The 14,589-nt window shown below is 45.2% G+C and overlaps 1 protein-coding gene across 1 annotated transcript; it reads right to left on the reverse strand.

The window, feature by feature from the left end:
• Positions 1–10: 10 nt before the first annotated feature.
• Positions 11–14,442, reverse strand: LOC106590438 (YTH domain-containing family protein 3). The gene is made up of 5 exons (XM_014181485.3): positions 14,005–14,442; positions 13,458–13,482; positions 12,973–13,052; positions 10,605–12,314; positions 11–1,455 (listed from the first exon to the last, which is right to left on the reverse strand). Exons 1-5 carry the CDS (start codon positions 14,026–14,028, stop codon positions 1,432–1,434), a joined length of 1,863 nt encoding a protein of 620 aa, XP_014036960.1. The 5' UTR covers positions 14,029–14,442; the 3' UTR covers positions 11–1,431.
• Between the last annotated feature and the right edge of the window lie 147 nt (positions 14,443–14,589).

Below are 14,589 nucleotides of genomic sequence, written 5' to 3' on the forward strand. Positions count from 1 at the left end.
CTCAGAAGCGTTTGTTTCGCTAAACATGGGTAATGTTTATTTTCGCTAGCGAGACACCTTGAGGAGAAAATGCTCACTTCCTTGGTGATGTTCAGCTTTTAGGAAACCCCTCTGTTACACCAAGCAGCAATGGGCAGCAGGCTGAAGTCACTCCTAACCACTGATCTATGATCAGATATATCTTTCATCCCTCTAATGGTTTAGGTTAGGGTGTGGGGTAAAGTATCTGATCCCAGATCTGTGGTTAATGGTAACTTCTACCTGGAGCCAGGAACGCCAGGGGAGGAGGGTCATCCCAAAAGCGTTAGAGAGTTCTTCAGAGACAGAGAGCCTGGGGCCTGCTCAGTAAGGTGAAACGTTACACAACGTTGCAGATGGAAACAGAATGTATAGAGCTGACAAGATTCCCTGATTCCCAACATAACCGAGAATCCTATCTACTCTACACAACGCATTTGCCATCTGAATGTTGTGTAACGTTGAAGCCTCCTGAACAGGCCCCAGCTTTAGCCTGAGGTACGGTACAGTACATTAACAACAGAATAAAAGACAAGTTACCGACAGCTACCAAGGCGACAGCTACCAAGGCAACTGTTACCGCAGAGCAGATTTCTCCTCAGACAAATGCACTTCAGAGTTACATAATAATCATGAGAAATGAAACAAACATGTGCATTAACTGGTGTTCACCCAGCTCACTACATCATCCACCTCATCTTTTGGTATACAGAAACAGATGCAGAAATAAAGGGGCGGGAGTAAGGGCCGGGTTCCTCTAATGATTGGCATTATTTTGGGCGTGTCCTGTCATTTCTCTCACCTGTCAATCAATCACAAGCCGAGTGCAGATTCAAGTAAATTATTTTGTTACAGGTTATACCTTTTTTAATCTCGTCTGAAGGCGCTGAAGTTCATGGGGGGAGGGGAACTACATTTTTCTTCCCCAAAACTTGGGAGGTATTAAAAACTTAACAAAAAACGACAAATAAGTCTGGTGAAAGCCTCAGAAAAAGCAACTACACTGGTTAGTCAGTTAGTTATAACAAACAGAAGTCCAGAGAGAAAGAGATATAAGAGAGTTATTGGAGAGTTAAGGGTATTGGTAGAGGCTGTTTTAGAAGGACTGAAAGTGCTTTAAGAGAGTTATTAGAGAGTTCAGGGTATTGGTAGAGGCTGTTTTAGAAGAGTTTAAAGTGAGTAATGTTCTTTCCTGTTTTTCCCCAGACAGGAACACTGGGGTACATCACCAGAGAACTGATACAGGCGAGTTCGTCGTCGTGTTCAAGTCACAAGATACGACGTCGTCGTCTTGTTGTTGTTGTTGTCTTCAGCAGAAAAGATGGAAAACCCTTAGTTTCTGTGTGGTTAGGCTAATTATTTAAGGTCCTATGTCATTAGTGTTTGCCTTCTAGCAGGGAGTTCTCTGTATGGTTACTGTTGATTTCTATTCCGCTCCTGAGGAAAGAGAGAGAGAGAGAGGGGGGAAAATAAACCAAATTAGAGGATGCATAAGTGGGAGGGGAAAAAAACACATGGAACGCTGTTAGAAAACATCCTCAGGGAAATGGGTATTTTTTGGACTGAATCGCTTGTCCTCCGTTAATATGATAAAAGTTCAGTGATGCAAGTTAAACATCTAAGGGCCAAATCCCCAAGGAACATACATGCACTTCACTTCAACATTTGTGTATGTCACACAGAGGTGTCTACTGAAGATTTCTACCAAGATGAGTTATCGCTTGTGGAACTCTGAGTGACGATTCAAACTCTCCTTTCTTTCAAAGGCTAGTTTCCGTAACTGTAATCCTCATAATGGCTGAGTGTTCCCTTAACTGTTAATGATGATGTGTGACTGATTTTCACCAGCTGATGATGACTAGGGCTTAGAGCATGTGCAGACCAGCTGGCTGGAGTGTATACAGACATATTCAAGCTCTCCCTATACCAGTCTGTTGTCCCCACTTGCTTCAAGATGTCCATCATTGCTCCTGTACCCAGGAAAGCAAAGGTAACTGAACTAAATGACTATCGTAGCACTCACTTCTGTCATCATGAAGTGCTTTGAGAGGCTAGTTAAAGATCATGACTTCCACCTTACTCGCCGCCCTAGACCCACTTCAGTTTGCATATCACCGCAACAGATCCACAGATGACACAATCGCCATTGCACTGCACACTGCCCTATTCCATCTGGAAAAGAGGAATACCTATGTAAGAATGCTGTTTATTGACTACAGCTCAGTATTCAACACCATAGTACCCTCCAAGCTCATCACTAAACTCAGGGCCCTGGGCCTAAACACTTCCCTCTGCAACTGGATCCTGGACTTCCTGACGGGCCATCCCCGGGTGGAGAAGGTAGGAAACAACACTTCCACTACGCTGATCCTCAACACAGGGGCCCCACAAGGGTGCGTGCTCAGCCCCCTCCTGTACTTCCTGTTCACTCATGACTGCGTGGCCACGCACATCTCCAACTAAATCATAAAGTTTGCTGACAATACAACAGTGATAGGCCCGATTACCAATAATGACAAGACAGCCTACAGGGAGGAGGTGACGGCCCTGGCAGAGTGGTGGCAGGAAAATAACCTCTCCCTCAACGTCAAGAAAACAAAAGGAGCTGATCGTGGACTTCAGCAGACAATGTCGACGAAGCCACAGTGGAGAGGGTGAAACTCTTTAGGGCTGTCCCTGACTAAAAAAAATCTTGGTCAACCAAGAGTCTTCCTGTTCTTTCGCTCAATCAATTGGTCAAATGTTTAGATTTATATTTCTATATATAGACATGTGTTTGAATAAAATAAACTACAGTCGTGGCCAAAGGTTTTGAGAATGACACAAATATTAATTTCCACAAAGTTTGCTGCTTCAGTGTCTTTAGATATTTTTGTCAGATGTTACTATGGAATACTGAAGTATAATTACAAGCATTTCATAAGTGTCAAAGGCTTTTATTGACAATTACATGAAGTTGATGCAAAGAGTCAATATTTGCAGTGTTGACCCTTCTTTTTCAAGTCCTCTGCAATCCGCCCTGGCATGCTGTCAATTAACTTCTGGGCCACATCCTGACTGATGGCAGCCCATTCTTGCATAATCAATGCTTGGAGTTTGTCAGAATTTGTGGGTTTTTGTTTGTCCACCCGCCTCTTGAGGATTGACCACAAGTTCTCAATGGGATTAAAGTCTGGGGCGTTTCCTGGCCATGGACCCAAAATATCGATGTTTTGTTCCCAGAGCCACTTAGTTATCACTTTTGCCTTATGGCAAGGTGCTCCATCATGCTGTAAAAGGCATTGTTTGTCACCAAACTGTTCCTGGATGGTTGGGAGAAGTTGCTCTCGGAGGATGTGTTGGTACCATTCTTTATTCATGGCTGTGTTCTTAGGCAAATATGTGAGTGAGCCCACTCCCTTGGCTGAGAAGCAACCCCACGCATGAATGGTCTCAGGATGCTTTACTGTTGGCATGACACAAGACTGATGTTAGGCCTCTCCTTGTCTTCTCTGGACAAGTTTTTTTCCGGATGCCCCAAACAATTGGAAAGGGGATTCATCAGAGAAAATGACTTTACCTCAGTCCTCAGCAGTCCAATCCCTGTACCTTTTGCAGAATATCAGTCTGTCCCTGATGTTTTTCCTGGAGAGAAGAAGCTTCTTTGCTGCCCTTCTTGACACCAGGCCATCCTCCAGGCTCTCCTCCCCAACGCCGTGAAAAGGCACCACAGAACAGCGTTTATTGCGCTGAAGCTGCAAATCATTTCAGCCATTTAGTTTCTTACTTGTTTCTGACTGAAAAGTTCTATTACCGAAATCCCTAATTTTCTCAGGAAAAACATTCCCTATTACTTCAACCCTTGCTCTCTTTACGTGAAACATGTAAGCATCGCATGCGACCAATAAGGCCTGAGCTATAGCCTATCATAATCACGTCAATAAATGACTTATAACAAACTCCCAACACAGTAACACGGATGTAAAAGGGGACATGAAAAAGAAACTTGAAACGGGAAAATGTTTATTGGTTGCTCAGGAGGGAAAGGGGAAGTCAGATCTGTGGAAGACATTTGACTTTGTGGAAACTACTGGAGATTAAGAAAAGGTAGGATTTAAGAGCGAGAGCTGCGTGCATATTGTGTGTGACAAACCGGTGCAGTTAGATTACAATATTATTTATCTGCCTGTTTGGAACAGTGTAATCAACACTAAATACATGATAAGTAATACCAGTCTGTTCTAATGGAACCATTTTTTTAAAAGCCTTTATTACAGCATAAAATAGATTAAAAACAGCCAAATCTTTGAAATTGCTTATCCGACATTTTTCTGTTGCATGAGGCTTGGTGCTCACGCATTGCCTAATCAGCAAACAGATGTTGTGGCCATAATTCATCATCATGCCGTATTCAATGTGGAACTGTTCATCTATTTAGAACATTCCAAAGAACAGGCAGAATAAACTAAAACGATATATCGAACTAAGTCTGTATATCGAAAATAAAACAGATTTTGGTTTGTAACCCTGAAAAAAATGGTCTTTAAACTCACCAAATTCCTATATATACAGTATACCGTATTCTAGTCAAGGTTCAGCCAATATATAACTACTGCTGTACACAGCTTTTCTATTCATATACTGTCTAAACACCCCATACACATCTGACATTGCTCATTCTGATATTTCATAATTCCATTTTAGGGATTTGTTTTGTATTGTTTGGTATTACTGCACTGTTGGAGCTAGTAAACATAATTTCGCTGCACCTGCGATAACAATCTGCAAAATATGTGTACTCGACCAACAACATTTTATTTAACCCAAACCTCTCCCATACCACCCCCAACACACACACACTCCCCTCTCCTTCCCCGAATAGACCCCTGCTGATCATATCTCTGGTTGTGCTGGATGTTTGTGCTTTATTGACTCCATGAAGCCATAAGAAATGCAGGCCTGTCAGTTTACTCCCACAACCATTCATTTACTGACATTCACAAATACGGGCCTAGCTGCAGTGCATTTCTCTCCCTCCCTCACTCACACGCACGCAGTGGTCAGTATCAGTAGGCACAGCAGGGGAAGGCCCCAGTGAGACCTGGGCCTCCAGTGTAACTCCATCAAAATAGAGGCCACTCTGTCTGGGGCTGGAGGCTGACCTGGTCTGGGTGGCTGGGGAAACAAATGCCTCCACAGTGTCTGTGTCCACCTAAGGCCACTCACTCACTCACTCACTCACTCACTCACTCACTCACTCACTCACTCACTCACTCACTCACTCACTCACTCACTCACTCACTCACATGAACTAGGTATGGACATGAGTACAAGTACTTGAACAGATGTCCAAGCTCGATCTTTAAACAGAGATTACTCTTTTTTGTACTGTACAATTATTTGGTGGAATGTGCTTTGTGGCTGCCCGAACGGGCAAGTGAAATGTTGTCATGGAGACAACGTTTATTAGCTTTTACTCTCCTGTTCCATTTGTACATTTGCAGGGCACAACAAAACATGACATAAATAACACAGTGCACACAGCTGTTCTCCCTAAATTCCATTTCCCCTCAGTGTCTCGTTCACTCAATTGCATTCCGACCGCTCCCTCCCGTTAGGCATAGAGAAATAAAATGCCTAGAAAAACATATCTAACCGATGGGATACACAAGCTACTTTCTTTGTCAAATGATGACAGTTCCATCACAAATTCTAAACGGACTGGTTGATTAAAGTAGAAAAATATGTTCCAACAACGAGCTGCAGTTTTGGAATTCTAGTTGCTCCTTATTTTCCACTTAGGTTACTTTGTGAACTGCTAGAGCCATTTAGAATTGCTTAGTCTAGGCTATAACCCTCTAAACATAGACAGGTTCCACTCTGAAAATAGGCAAAAACATTAGTTTGATAAAGACAAAGAGCGTATTTTCATCAGAATCATTAAGCATTGCCTAATCAGCAAACAGATGTTGTGGCCATAATTCATCATCATGCAGTGTTCAATGTGGAATTGTTCATCTATTTAGAACATTCCAAAGAACAGGCAGAATAAACTAAATCGAATGTCTGTATTTCGAAAATAAAACCAATTTTGGTTTGTAACCCTGAAAAAAATGGTCTTTCAACTTTCAAATTGAGCCCCGTTTCAAATGATCACTGAGAAAATCTGCTTCAGGCACAAGATGTGCATCACTTCACACTGGCAACATTTTCATTTAGAAAAATATTCTCTTCTATTTTAGTCTGTTTTTTTACTATACAATAGGTGTGTCTTGACTGTTATAAGGGCTGGAGAAATAAGAGTGTCTTGTCAGCTACAATAACAAAACAAGGCTGTCATTGCACAGCCACAGGTCAGGTTACTGCCTTTTTCAAGATTGTGCTCCACGATATAATATAATAGTTGATATTAAGGTTCAATAAAAGTCATTTTAAAATGGCACTTGCTTTTTTTTATTGACTGAATAAATATAAATAAAAAAAAAATATATATATATGCAATTTAACAATTAGGATTTGTGATCTGTAATGGTTATGATTAATTAGGCATTGTTGCGATCTGTTGGCATATAGATAAATGTACACATATTTTGTTCTAATTAGAGATTTTTTTCTTCCAGTCGTGTAAATCGGAAAAATGTCATGCGAGTAATCCAACAGTCTCAACATTTCTAGAACGCCCATCCCTAACATCAACTCACCCACATCCACCCACATCCACCCACCCACCTACTCACATCCACCCACCCACCTACTCACATCCACCCACCCACCTACTCACATCCACCCACCTTGGGGGACTGAAGGGTTAACTTGGGGGACTGCCATATTGACACTGACACATTCATCCCACAGACGACACTGACAAACACACCTGTGCAAATATTCCAATCTCGTGATGTAGGTTCTATACTGTTCAACCTGTATACTGTCTCAGTCTCCACAGTTAACTTAGCATTGTTAGCTTCAACCCTCTGAGATGACATGCTACAGAACACTCCACTTGACAGCCCTCAGAGTGAGAGGAGATAGGCCTAACAATGTGGGTCAATTAACCTCGTCAGGCTGGGTAGGGGGAGCCAGCGAGGGTTCTGTCAGGACGGGCTACAACAGCAGAGCCTCGCACCTGCCCCACGCTAGGCTACACAACGCTACCTCAGCAACCGTCAAAACACACTTCCGACTAACAAATTGTTTTCAGTGCTCCTGAAAACATGGACTTCAAATATTTATGAGAGAGAGAGGGAAGGAGAGGGAGAGACAGAAAAGGACAGAGAGCAAGAGAGAGAGAAAAGGACAGAGAGAAAAGGACAAAGAGAGAGAGAAAATGAGAGAGAGAAAATGAGAGAGAGGGGAAGGAGAAAGAGAGCAGGTTGTGTAGGGGTTCTTAATAGATTTGCATATTTAGTTTTACTAGGAATGTGTGCTTAAGATAAAAGGTTTAAATGTTTTCCTCACTGGTCCATCCTAAAACAATCTTTATTTTAGTTTTCCACCTTCAATATGTTGTATGTATTTTATTGCTCAAAGTGTATCTGCCTGCGCAAGGAACAACCAGAGAATAATGTTCATTTTTTCAAAATCGTTGCGGAATAACCCTGAAATATAAAACCGTTGAACCATGTTGAAACATAACCCATAAATTCCCAGTGAAACACATTAGGCACACAGGGTGGGGCTGGGCTGATGGAGAGAACAGCTAATGAAGCAAGAGGAGCCTGTGTCTGCCAGAGGCCTGGTGTTCAAAGGTAGATCAGAGCCACTTCTGCCTTTGTCTGAGGGGAGGTATGTGAGGAATGCAGCCTATTTCAGGAAACCCCTATGTGTCCCACTCTCCAGATCACTCTCACAGAAGCACACAGCCACACAAGATGGTTGCCTCATCAGACAGGGTTTCCTGTCTGGGATTTCCTGTCTGGTGGGTAAAGATGGTAGTGATGATGGTCTGATGACAGGCATGAGGGACAGGCTGCTAATTCCACACATCAACCTACCTCACCACCATGGAGTAATAACACTGGTAGAACCCACCACCATGGAGTAATAACACTGGTAGAACCCACCGCCATGGAGTAATAACACTGGTAGAACCCACCCCCGTGGAGTAATAACCCTGGTAGAACCCACCCCCGTGGAGTAATAACCCTGGTAGAACCCACCCCCGTGGAGTAATAACCCTGGTAGAACCCACCCCCGTGGAGTAATAACCCTGGTAGAACCCACCCCCGTGGAGTAATAACCCTGGTAGAACCCACCCCCGTGGAGTAATAACCCTGGTAGAACCCACCCCCGTGGAGTAATAACCCTGGTAGAACCCACCCCCGTGGAGTAATAACCCTGGTAGAACCCACCCCCGTGGAGTAATAACCCTGGTAGAACCCACCCCCGTGGAGTAATAACCCTGGTAGAACCCACCCCCGTGGAGTAATAACCCTGGTAGAACCCACCCCCGTGGAGTAATAACCCTGGTAGAACCCACCCCCGTGGAGTAATAACACTGGTAGAACCCACCGCCGTGGAGTAATAACACTGGTAGAACCCACCGCCGTGGAGTAATAACACTGGTAGAAATTGAACATGGGAGTAATAACACTGGTAGAACCCACCGCCATGGAGTAATAACACTGGTAGAACCCACCGCCATGGAGTAATAACACTGGTAGAACCCACCGCCATGGAGTAATAACACTGGTAGAACCCACCACCATGGAGTAATAACACTGGTAGAACCCACCGCCGTGGAGTAATAACACTGGTAGAACGCACCGCCGTGGAGTAATAACACTGGTAGAACCCACCACCATGGAGTAATAACACTGGTAGAACCCACCCCCGTGGAGTAATAACACTGGTAGAACCCACCACCATGGAGTAATAACACTGGTAGAACCCACCGCCATGGAGTAATAACACTGGTAGAAATTGAACATGGGAGTAATAACACTGGTAGAACCCACCCCCGTGGAGTAATAACACTGGTAGAACCCACCACCATGGAGTAATAACACTGGTAGAACCCACCGCCATGGAGTAATAACACTGGTAGAAATTGAACATGGGAGTAATAACACTGGTAGAACCCATCGCCATGGAGTAATAACACTGGTAGAACCCATCGCCATGGAGTAATAACACTGGTAGAACCCACCGCCATGGAGTAATAACACTGGTAGAACCCACCACCATGGAGTAATAACACTGGTAGAACCCACCACCATGGAGTAATAACACTGGTAGAACCCACCACCATGGAGTAATAACACTGGTAGAACCCACCGCCGTGGAGTAATAACACTGGTAGAACCCACCGCCGTAGAGTAATAACACTGGTAGAACCCACCCCCATGGAGTAATAACACTGGTAGAACCCACCCCCATGGAGTAATAACACTGGTAGAACCCACCGCCATGGAGTAATAACACTGGTAGAACCCACCCCCATGGAGTAATAACACTGGTAGAACCCACCCCCATGGAGTAATAACACTGGTAGAACCCACCCCCATGGAGTAATAACACTGGTAGAACCCACCCCCGTGGAGTAATACCACTGGTAGAACCCACCACCGTGGAGTAATACCACTGGTAGAAATGGAACATGGGAGTAATACCACTGGTAGAAATGGAACATGGGAGTAATACCACTGGTAGAAATGGAACATGGGAGTTATACCACTGGTAGAAATGGAACATGGGAGTTATACCACTGGTAGAAATGGAACATGGGAGTTATACCACTGGTAGAAATGGAACATGGGAGTTATACCACTGGTAGAAATGGAACATGGGAGTAATACCACTGGTAGAAATGGAACATGGGAGTAATACCACTGGTAGAAATGGAACATGGGAGTAATACCACTGGTAGAAATGGAACATGGGAGTAATACCACTGGTAGAAATGGAACATGGGAGTAATACCACTGGTAGAAATGGAACATGGGAGTAATACCACTGGTAGAAATGGAACATGGGAGTTATACCACTGGTAGAAATGGAACATGGGAGTTATACCACTGGTAGAAATGGAACATGGGAGTTATACCACTGGTAGAAATGGGACATGGGAGTAATACCACTGGTAGAAATGGAACATGGGAGTAATACCACTGGTAGAAATGGAACATGGGAGTAATACCACTGGTAGAAATGGAACATGGGAGTTATACCACTGGTAGAAATGGAACATGGGAGTAATACCACTGGTAGAAATGGAACATGGGAGTTATACCACTGGTAGAAATGGAACATGGGAGTTATACCACTGGTAGAAATGGAACATGGGAGTTATACCACTGGTAGAAATGGAACATGGGAGTAATACCACTGGTAGAAATGGAACATGGGAGTTATACCACTGGTAGAAATGGAACATGGGAGTTATACCACTGGTAGAAATGGAACATGGGAGTAGACTAGAGGCCTATGAAGTAAGACCTCATTTGATATACACTGACCAGTACTACACTGTGTGATAGATGGTCACAAGTCAGTCAAACTCATATACACACTCTGCTGCTGTCAGCTGATATGATAGGGGGGGGGGGGGGGGTGTGTGTGTGTGTGTGTGTGTGTGTGTGTGTGTGTCAGCAGCACGGTTCTCTCACCCTCCGCAGGGCCTCTTCCTCCTCCTGGCGGTTCTCATAATGTGCAAAGTCATCAAAGATTGAGGTGGTATGCTTGAAAGTTGCGATAATTTTAAGCACTTGCTTGGCCTTCTCCAGAGGCACCTCCTGAGTGTCCCTGGAGTTGGTGACGGGCTTGTTGTCATTGTTCTCCAGCCTGATGTGCCTCAACTGGTTGTTGGGCACGTCCTTCACAAACGCCCACTTCACCTCAAACTTGCCCTTCCACTTGTCCTGAGACCAGACGCCTGCGTAGGAGTTGTAATCCACGGGCGAGCGCATCTCCGCCACGCCGCAGAAATGACCACTGCCGTTGACGCTGAACAGCAGGTAGAGGGGCCCCTTGGCCCCCAGCGAGCGGTAGGCCCCGTCCAGGCGCTTGTTGCCGTGCTCGGTGCTGCACCAGATGGAGTACTTGATGGAGCGGTGGATGTCGTCCTCAGAGTAGCTCTTGATGATGAACACACGGCCATTCTTCAGGTTCCAGTCAAAGTCTTTGGGGTTGTAGTTGTTGAGGGCCCGTAGTTTCTCTAACACGGGGTGCACCTCCCCGGAGCAGGGAGAGGCACTGAGGGGGACCCCACCAACACCCATCCCAAAGCCTTCCACCCCTCCCTGGTTGAAGGTGCCCCTGTTCCGGGGTGCCACCCAGCGGTTCTGGGGTGGGAGCTGGGAGTGTTGGTGTTGATGCATGGGTTGAGGGGGGCCGGGCTGGGAAGAGAAGTTCTGGTGGGGGTGTTGGTGGGGGTGAGGGGGGCCTGGGGGAATCTGCTGGGGATGTTGGGGGGACTGGAGCGACTGCAGCTGAAAGGGTTGGTGGTGGTGCTGGGGCTGATGTTGGGGCTGATGTTGGGGCTGATGTTGGGGCTGATGTTGGTGGGGGAGAGGGCTCTGGAGCAGGGGCTGGCCCATCAGGGTCTGCTGCACCATGGTCTGAGGGGGCATCATGGTCTGAGCTAAGGGGGGCTTGTTGAGGGAGCCCTTATCGTCCCAGGTGCCAATGTTCATGTTGTGCTTGATGGGCGGCGGGGGAATGGTAGGGCCCCCCATCCCCATGTTGGCTTTGGGCTTGACCTTGGGCTGGGGCTTGGCCGGCTTCCTGGCGATGGCTGCCCAGGATGTGGGTTTGGGGGCTGAGGAACTAACCAACGGTGGCATGCTATTGGCCGCCATGCTACTCATGCCCCCGAGGGGCGAGCCGACAGTCTTGGTGACGGCGGCGCCCATGTCCGTGCCCAGTTTTAACCCAGTCATGCCCTGCTCGATGCTGCTCAGCACCGGGACCTTATTGAGCTGGGCGTCACTGCTGAAGCCCGCCTGTCCGTCAGTTATAGCCCTCCCCAGGGAACTAGGGGTGTAAACATAACTATTACTATAGGCATTGCTCTGTGTGGACTGACCCTGAGAGACACTGGTGCCCCAGGTGGAATAGTCTGCGTTTCCAGGGAAGAAGTTGAAGCCGTGCTGGCTGAGGAAGGGAGGGGTGTTGCCCAGGGCGCCCGGCTGGCTGAACACCCCGTCGGGGATAAAGTGGTGCTCGCCGTTGCTCATCTGTCCATAGGTGGTCAGGTAGGGCATGGGGGGGTCCCCCGCAGTGGACCAGGGGGCCTCTCCCAGGGAGTAAGGGAAGCCTATGGAGGGAGCATAGTAGCTGGGCATGTAGGGGTCAGACATTGGTGGGTAGCTGTTATTCTGCAGAAGGGGAGAACAGGGGTCAGTTAATGGATGACCTTAATGATAGAAGCTAAGACTAATCTTGCCCATCTCTCTTCAAAACCGTAACTAAAAAATAAATCAACGTTCTTTTTAAGGAGCAAGATTGGCTTATAGATACCACCTCTATCAAATGTTTCCCATAGCAACAAGTGAAGACAGCAACAGTTTTATAATAATCTGTCAGTTGTTGTTGTAATAATTGTCAGAGTTCACAATAATTTATTTTATAAGTAAATTGGCGTGGGTGATAGTGGGTTTGTTCTTGGCTACATTTCACTAGAGTTCTATAAGACGAAGTAAGCTTGTCCACCCAGGCACAGGATGAACACCACCCAGTTCTCTTTTGATTTTTTTAAATTTTTTAAATCAACAATAATTCTACTATCAAAAGGTCATTTTTAATACTTTTCAATTTAAAAATGAGTCAGTCATCTGTCAATAGCTCATCCTTCACGTAGGTTACTATCCAGTGACTTTAGGTTAACACTCTATACACCCTCATATATCACTATTAGACACTATTCTGAGGGTTCATGCATGTTCAAAAGGCGCAAATAACACATATACCCTCTATGCTGTGGAATGTCAAGTTGCATGGCTGAAAGGCTTGGACACAATGAGTACACTCACTCACCTGATTCGTCTGACTGCTTAGGTAAGGTTCAAAGTCTTCATCGTTTACTCCATCCTTCTGATGCATTGATCCGTTTTGCACTGGAGAGAAAAAAAATGGTTATCTAAGGCTATTCTTTATGATATAACTAAAAAGGTCTCTCGGCTAAAATAAACCATTGTGTTTTAACAGATCTAAAACTAATAACGAACAGCTGATTAACCCCTTTATATTGCCTTTAAGTAGTTGGGGTATAACATAAATGGTAACACCCAATAATATGACAGGCACAGTGGTGTATGGGTATGTTTAGTTAGTTTACCTACTTTTGACTGATGACACCAGGTCACCAAAATGTGGTGGAAGAGTGATCAAAGCAGTGATTTAATTACACTCTTTTGTTATCACAGTTTTCACAAAGTATTTCCCTAGTCAGACAACATTTTGACTGCCATCAAACTCTACAACAACCATGCAATAGTAAATTAATACGGTGACAGGAATACCTTTATTTCCTTGTCCTTTGGGTCTCTGACATCAGAATGGGCAAGTGCAACAACAAAAAATAAAGGGAAAAGAGATGTATCAGATTTAACATATTAGGTAAATGTTTGATAGGGAGAAGAGTGATGGTAGCATTCATGCAAGGTGAGCTAGGCCTAGGCTACTGAATTACAATCAATGATTCTATACCAGTGGCTGTATATTACAAACATTTTACGCACATTCAGCCCTAGACTAGTTTATAGACCTACAGCTTCCTTGGGATTATTGACCGGATGTCAAACGCACACTGACATCCAGTAAACGTGCCGCATAGTACAGAATACAGCAACCGGCTCAAGCTGGAGCTTGTTGCCGCCGCTGCGCAGCCGGCAGTCTACTTCAAGGTTCGGCCTACATAGCAGCTAATAGCTATCATATATCAAATACTTTTGCCTATGTTATATGGCATGCCTACTACACTGAATGATAGCAGCTGACAAAACGGTTGACAATGCTCAAATTGCAACGACAAACATTTCACGACAGTGGGTTGTCAACAATAAGCACCTGATCGACTGTGGTTGCAGACATCCTCCAGGAGCCGAAACGGATTTCTGTTTGCGACTGTCCACGGTTTCTCCTGCTTCTGCACTCCGGTATTTTCTCAGCTCGTCTCGGGTTATCCAATCTCTGTATGTAGAGGCGGTGTTTTTCTCCAGTCGTCAGATCTTTCCCTACAATCTTTTCTCGAGCGCCGAGGATCGCGACTTTGTATCTGTCTGTGGTATTAAATGTTTCCGATCTAGTTGACGTTCGGCTACAATGTATCACTTACTCTGAAACTGCCTAATGCCAGATTGGAATATCCCTTACTCTATTCCACAATGGCGGATGGGCTATTATGCCGCGTTCACATGCTAGTAGGAACTAAGAAACTTGGAAATATCCGACTTGCTAACTGGTTGTAGTTATACACGTGCCGCGTTCAACGAAATAGCAAGTCGGACATTTCCGAGTTTCCTAGTTCCGACTAGCATATGAACGCGGCATCTATCTCGCTTCCGTTCTATTGCTCCATGACCTTCCGCCTGTGACGCTCTGAGCCATGTTACTACAGACTGACAGTCACATTTCACGACATGTCTCAGAAGA

Source organism: Salmo salar, chromosome 29 (assembly GCF_965601325.2).
Source record: "Salmo salar chromosome 29, fSalSal1, whole genome shotgun sequence".
Lineage (NCBI taxonomy): Eukaryota > Metazoa > Chordata > Actinopteri > Salmoniformes > Salmonidae > Salmo > Salmo salar.